Source organism: Merops nubicus, unplaced genomic scaffold, assembly GCF_000691845.1.
Source record: "Merops nubicus isolate BGI_N331 unplaced genomic scaffold, ASM69184v1 scaffold52639, whole genome shotgun sequence".
In the NCBI taxonomy this organism is placed as follows: Eukaryota; Metazoa; Chordata; class Aves; order Coraciiformes; family Meropidae; genus Merops; species Merops nubicus.
The window spans coordinates 13485-21214 of NW_008634059.1; the positions used below are offsets into that span (position 1 = coordinate 13485).

Consider the following 7730-nt stretch of genomic DNA (forward strand, 5'->3'; position numbering starts at 1 on the left):
ACTCAGAGCGTGGAGAAGCTGTTCAGAAGACAATGTACCACATTGTCAGCATTTGCTCTAGAATCCTTCTGCAAAAGTGTGTTAAAATTTAAATAAATGAGAACAATCACTTTAACAGTTATAAATAGCCCCACTGCCTTAAGAGGCTTCAAGGCTGGCCAGTCTGTCTGAAATAATAGATTTTTAACAGAAAGACATCCTACTAGATAAAATTAAACTGAGAAAGCAGGAGAAATGCAATATGCAACCTTACAATACCTTTTGGTGCAGCCTTTGTCTGACTAGAAACCATGGCAGCCGCATCCGATGGCAGGCCAACATACACCCCACCATAGTTCCTGATTTAAAGAAACAATTCAAGAGACATCAGAGCTCAAATGTAACACTTCTCCTCATAATGTTGACATCACACAGGAGCATTACAAAGACCATGGATGGTCCGAAAGGAGGGCACCTCTGCAGAAGCAGCCACAGAGGAGCCCTCCTTTCCCATGTCTACATGTCTAAGTGCCACGTGCTTGCTAACATGGTGCCAGGCAAAAAACAACTGGAGGGTAGATGTTACTCTTAAGTGGCACCCAAGCCTGTGAAAGGAGCTATTTTTCACCCAAGTTCCTAATACGGTTCATTAAATCCCAACTGTCCTGTGACAATAACCCCTACCTGTCCAGCTTCTTCTAGACACTGGATATATCCAGCTGAGGTCAGAGACACGATAGCGATGTTTGACTCCGAGACCACCGGAGCACCTCACTTCAAACAACATCTGCCAATTAAACAGCACTTTGACCTCTCCTCATAGGACCTGCATCCCCTTGCTTAGGGCTACACTTGGAGAACACTATCATCAGGAAGGAGAGTGAGGGTGTTAGGTATTTTCACAGCCCAACCCTCTTCCCTTCATGGCCTCACAGAGCATACTTGCTGGCTCCAAGGCCTGTATGAAAAGCAGTGACTGAAGCAGGGAGGTGAAAATCTGGGTCCTTAAGAGTCTCTGCTGTGCCTGGAGCTACTTGTAGAGACTCCCATCATGCTGCTCTACCCCATTAGGTGCCAAGTTAATCACACCTCCTTCAGGCCCTGGGGCTCTGAGTTGATTTCTGATTTGTTTGATCAAGATAGAGTCATACTTCCTTTGATTTCCAGCCCAGTGGAGACCTCCCACAATTTCTAATGCCACCTTCTATGGTGGGGCTGGTGTGAAGGCAGAGGTCACTGGCCCTTGTCAATGAGATAATGTGCTCTTATTGCCACAAAGTTCCCACCTCTCCAACTCAAGGCATGGGGGCCTCTTTCATTTTTTTTTTTTCTTTTTCTCTCCTTTGGTGATGTTGGTGGGAATTAGAAGGGAAGGATGTACATCTGCCAGAACTCACTGCAGCCTATTGAAAATAAATCCAGCCCTAGTAGAGCACCTACCTCCTTTTGTCATCATCTGATACGGATTCTTCTGCTCTGCAACATCAAAAGACACAAAGCATATTAGCAGATCATTTTCTTCAGATACTCAATGACCATCTAGGTAGATTCAGAAGCAAGGTAAGAAGGAAGTTATTACTGATCCCAGTTTAATTAATATCATCCACAATTCAATAAAGTATACATATAAAAAAAGGGGGACAATTTTCCAATCTAATGTACAGAAGAGAGAAAGGGATCATGAATAGATGCACCTTACTTTCCAGGACCCCTACAGTGATGCTTGAAAGTGGATTTGGAAGCTGAAACAGGTAAATTAACACTTTTCCTGAGTAAGTCCCCACATTGCTCCACACATGACAGGAACATAAAGGCTCCACATATAACAAGAACGAGTCAGGGTTGCTGTTCCACCAGAAGAAGACTGGAAAAGACTCGGTGTCCATGCTGGCATGAGAATGAGAATGAGAATGAGAATGAGAATGAGAATGAAGAAAGATGAACTTTCCCAGCAGCTGCACCAAAAGGTGCTACAGACTCTTCATAGCATGAGGTAATGCAATTCCTGAAGGCAGAGTTGTAGCTAACTGTTACTAATCCATTATAAATGGGCACTTCCTTCTCTTTTCCCTTTAGGGTGAAACCATGGGTCAGTCTGTAGATTGACAGGGGTCACTTCAGATTTGACTCCCTCCACTGAAATACTGTGCAGTGTAGCTGCACCAGAGCAGGGGGTAATCGGCATCAACACGAAGGCAAATGTCGTATGGAAAAGGTACAAATTTTATTCTTAGTCCCTGAGGGTATAGTGCCTGCACTGCAGTCTCTGTCTGTGCCCAAGCCAGTCTTCACACAAATCACTCACCCACCTTTGATTTAACAGCTGGACTTTGAGCCCTGTTCGCATGGCTGGGTATGGATCGGGGCAGCAGCTGCAGTTTAGCTTGGTCTGCAAACTACCACCCTATAGCAACATAACTTGAGTGCTGTTAAATCCAGACATCATTCACTCCTTCCTTACAGCTGGGGGCAAGTACGACAACTGATCACAAAGGAGCCACAGACCACAGCTGCTCAGGGAGCAACAAGAGATGGCCACAGCCGTGGCGAAGGAAGGCTGAAAATGGCCAAGGGGGCACCACGACCCACGGAGGGCTCAGCTGTGGAAATGCTCACACACAAGCTGGTCACTCAGATATCCTCGCCTGAATATTCCAATTGAAAGACCAGTTGCCTGGAGTATAGGGACAATGCAAAGATACTCGCCATCATGAACTGGTCCATGAATTTCTGATCTGCTCTCCGAGCAATAAGACTGAGCTGACCTTGACACAGTATTAGGGCTAAATCCACTGGGGTTGTTTAGTCTGGAGAAGAGAAGACAGGAGAGGTGACCTTATTGCTCTCTACAACTACCTAAAATGAGTTTGTAATGAGGCTGGTGTTGGTCTCTTCTCTCAAATTACTGATGATAGGATGAGGGGAAATGGCATCAAGTTGCACCAGGGAAGATTTTGATTGGATATTAGGAAGAGTTTCTTCACTGAGAGAGTGGTGAGACACTGGAACAGGCTGCCTAGGGATATGGTGGAGTCACCATCCTTGGAGGTGTTCAAATAATGAATGGATGTGGCACTTCAGGCTATGGTCTAGTGGCTAAGGAGATGTTGGGAGGAAGGTTGGACTTGACGATCCTGGAGGTCCTTTCCAACCACAGTGATTCTATAATTCAGAAAAAAAAAATTTACAACACTTTAAGAAAAGGACTTTGAGTGCCAAAAGATCACAGTCATTTCTGTTGAACCAAATCAATGTGTCACAGGACTGATTTTCTCATAAAACTGGAAACATTTTCTATAATCTAGATTAATCATGGTCCAGAGAAAAGTATCCTTTAAAAGCACTGGCAACTTCATGCACACTCAAAGCCTCTAAAACAGAGTCGTAAGAATAATAATCAATATTGTCCAACAGGAAATTAATGTCAACTTTTTTTAAAAAAATAACTCTATTAAGCAACAAGGTTATTTTCTTCTGTTCTAGAAATGTTTTATCATGGGGCATCACTGGACCATTACTGTCATTCTCTCACCAAAACAAATTATCCAAGTCTATGATTAAGCAGACCAGGATTTTTAAACATTCTGCTTTCTTCCTTTCCTCTTAAAAGCTACAGAGTCTATTTTTGCAATACTTTTTCCCTTAAACACACAACAGCAAATATTATCTGGGATTGTACAGGCCACAGCTCTTGGGCTGGGTGATGACCGGGTGTAATCTGCTGTAGTTCTGCCACTACAGGTGAAGAGAAGGTGAGCAGAGACAGGAGGAATGTGGAAGCATGAGAGGGAAAAGAAAGAAAAATTCTCGTGATGGAACTTAAGGAAGAAGCCATTTCCCACCTCTTCCTGGGGACTCCTTTCTAAGCAGCATGGGAAGGAGTGCTGCTTGAATTTATGCATTATGCACGTTCACACACCTCTTGCCTTCACACACTGTAGCTTAAGGCCCCAAGTTGCAAGGTACCATGAGGATGGAAATAAGTTCCTTTGGTTTCAGTAGTGCTCGCATTGCCACATCTCCCAGACTCAAAGAGAGGGTACAGAGGTAATGGAGTCCAACACATCCTTACTCTCTCTACCTCTTATGTGTCTCTAGCTCTTCTTTTGTCATGGCTGAAGGAAGAACCTAGCCTAAAAAATAACTCCATTTACAAAGTTCTCCAGGAAAAGCAATGTAGGATAAGCTTTTCTGCACCAGGAATAGATGGCAAAAGGAACTTTGCAGTCTGATGTGCTTTGCACTGAGCTGCTGCCTTGTTGCTGCGTCTTCCCTCAGATGTTGTTGACACCTACAGCAGAGGAACCGAGAGCACATTTTCCAGCAGGTAGTGTAGGTGGAGTCCTGTAGCCAGTAGGTGGATTTAACAGCAGATCCATATAACAGCATTCTATTTTCAGCTAGAATAAGTATTTCTTTGGGTAAGGATTTGTCTGTCCCAAGAGGTTTCCTGTCACCCTCCGAAGTCTGAAAAATATACTTGGTTCAACTGTCAGTTTTTATATCCATCAATTTTATGTCTATTTGATGGTAAAAGAAGCTGCCATTTTTCACATATTTTAAATATCAGATGTCAGGCATTCACATTAATCCCTTCTCTCCACATTTCTCTTACTTCAACTTTTATGCCTGTGTTTGTGCTGAGCATTATGCAGACTCTTTGTAGCCGCACTTAGCAGTCCCACCAGAAATGATTCACTAAACTTTGCACAAGTGACAGGCTACTTCTCCTCCATTTCTTAGCTTTTCTTTAGAACAAGGGCCTGCCATTTCTATCTGGTGGAATTCTTCCCAAGATTTTGAAACAGGCTTGAACTGCTGCATCCTTTCCTTCCTTCTGTTACTAATCTTCCTCTGAACTTAGCCACATTCTGAATATCACAGGCATTGTACTATTTTCTAGCATATACTTTACCCCTCATGTATCTAAGCTTTTCCAGTTAGCAGTGATGTACTCCTCTCTATTAGCAGGGCAGGAGCACTGGCTCAAGCTGGCCAACAGATTCACCATTGATCTGAGGGCTGGAGTACACAGGGAGAGAACATGCTCCTAGACCATATGTCCTTCTTGTCACCACGCAGCCCTCAGTCTCACAGCACTTTGCGTAGGAAGATCATACTATCATCCCTGTCTCACTGGTGGAGAAACTCAAGGCCCAGAGGGCAAAGCAGCTCCCCTGCAGTCACCTAGGAAAGCTCAGAGCAGGATCCAGCTCTCCTTCCTTCCACCCTGCCGCTCACTGCAGGAGGTGCTGCTGCCTTGGCAATGAGTTGCGGTCAAGCAATGAGAACCCCCTTGAATTAGAATAACCAGATTCTGTATCAAAAAGTATGCTGTAAGTAAGAACACATTTAATTCTTTTCTGGACCAAAATTGATATGAATTAAATGTGACAGGAAAAAAATTGCTGGTTTTTAAAAGAGATTTTTTCATCTTTAGCTGATAAAAGTAGAAAGGTGTAAAACAAAAGCTTGCATGGATCTATAATGTTAATAAATATAAATCTGTTTTGTTCCTTTCCATAAAACTAAAATAGTTTTTCTAGTATTTTACTTCCTTTGTAAAGACACGCTGTTAAATATTAGGATGATTGATTTAGGACTTTTCAGGTCATCATGGACATTCCTCATTAACAGATCTGTGTTTCTAATGTCTGACAAGAAGCTTTAACCACACTATTACTCACACAGGTTGTCTGGCTGGCTCCACTATACTTATCTGAATGAGTAATGGTTCCAGGACTGACCCTTTCACTTTGTTGAAGTCTGCACTAGTAATTCATTTTTCCATAGTTATCCCAACTCTTTTGAAACATGACAGATGATCTAATGCTAAGTAGTGTGTTTCCAGTTTAACTCCTAAAGTGTGGCCCTACAAATGCTTACACACACATAAACACAGTTCCACATATACTCATACCCTTTTGCACAGAAATGTGCCAACTAAATTCACAATTTGACAGTGCTTGCAGTTTTGAAATTTAAAACTACTGAAGAGCAAAGACAGAGATGCAGTTCTAAGTCAGTCACTTAAATTAGCTAAACTGAACAACAGAAAAAAAGCCCTAGTAAAAATTGAAAACGGTGAGTTTGTATATAGGGAAGTGCTGAGGGCACGGATGCTGCAGGCTGTATCAAGTCAGTCTCTCTTCTGTAATTTATTTACTGTCTGACACTGCAAACACAGAAAACAGACTACACAAGTAGCACAGACTTAAGAGTATCTGTGACAACAGTGTTCATCCACCCAGTGAGACCTGTTGTTAGTTCTCAGCCATTCTCTGTAATAGCAAGGACAAGCCTGTTGTTAAGCTCTTCTCTCCACTTATTTATCTGACTCGACAGCCCTCATTTCTACACCAGGATTCCTCCATCTAATTAGAGTAGTTATTCTAAATGAAGTAAATAAAACTGAAGAATGTTCCTATTACACAACATGAAAATCTTTCCCATGTCCCTCAGTCCCAAACTCCAGAGGCAAATAGCAGTAATATAAAAACTCCAGAGGCAAATAGCAGTAATATAAAATAGAAGTCAAGACCTCAGGAGGACTTCTTTAATGTTTCCTTTATAGGAAAACATATTTATGTCTGAATAAAACTGTTCCTGCACATTTCTGCATCAGCAAATGAAAAATGGGCTGAGAAAGGCTGATCTTTTGCTGCCGTGTTTCTGAAAACCAGAAGTTGGCAAGAGGCAATAGGACAATAGAGGTTAAGACATTCCACATTTAGAGAAAAACAGGATGGGTAGGGCTGCCGGCTGCTACTCAGCATCAAAGATAAGGGAGAGAAAGAGGAGCCCATAGATACTATCTTCAATGTGGAGAACATCTACAGAAGGGGGGGTGCTCAGGAAAGGAAGTCTGCATAGGTTACCAGGTCTCCTGCAAGGAGGGAAAACTTGTCTTAGTGGCTCTTTAAATCTCTCCCAGGGCTTGGTGGAAATTTACATGGTTCACACAATGGCATGGCCTTTGGAAAAAGGTGTCCTACAGGGAAGAGTAGTCTGAAGTAACATGAAGACCCACTGGAGACAAGTCTCTCAGCAGAAGCAGAGAAAACACTTTTCTGTTAGAGAAATAAGAAAGGAAGGAACCTCTAAAAAATGTAAACAAGATGTGAAGCTGTTTTGTGGAGATGGAAGCTGTCTCTAAAGACAATAACCATCTGGTGGTGTTGATTATACGTTATTATATGCCATTATACAGCTAGATGAATCATGTATGAGTACATCTAGTATAAGGCTAGTAGGACTGAAGTTAAGTCCAGGGTTACATATTTGAAAGATGAGAGTAAGTACTTACACATCTTTAGTAGTTCCTGTGGCACCTAGAATGAGAAAAAAAAAGAAAGTACACGTTTACAAGATAATGGCATAATCCTCCAAACCAACTGATAGTACAGCAAGCATTTTTTTGCCTTTCTGTCCTAAACAACACAGAAACAGCAACAGGAATTTTCTGTTGTCAGAGAACAGGTTTCTCTTTATTGTCTACTTTATCCTTAAAATCTATATTAACATATTATTCGCAAAGACTTTCATGCTTAGATCTGGGCCAGATTCTCAGTGGGTGAAAATGATGCTGCTGTGGACCAGTGCCCAGGTGCAGCCATCCAGGATGAGAGCAAAACAAAATAAAATTCACCTTTCTGAATTTTATATGTTTCACTTCACTCAGTCTTCAGGTGGTTTTGTCTGCTACAAAGTTGCTGCAACTAGCCAAGCAGTTACTCCTGAATACCTGTTTA

General features: G+C 42.1%; 1 protein-coding gene across 1 annotated transcript; it reads right to left on the reverse strand.

Moving 5' to 3' along the window:
• Positions 1-258: 258 nt before the first annotated feature.
• On the reverse strand, positions 259-7310 carry LOC103780749 (chromosome unknown open reading frame, human C12orf75; the record flags this gene model as incomplete). Its single annotated transcript, XM_008948440.1, has 3 exons — positions 259-338; positions 1420-1455; positions 7286-7310. Coding segments are annotated over 3 exons (141 nt in total), but the record flags the coding sequence as incomplete, so codon positions are not given.
• Between the last annotated feature and the right edge of the window lie 420 nt (positions 7311-7730).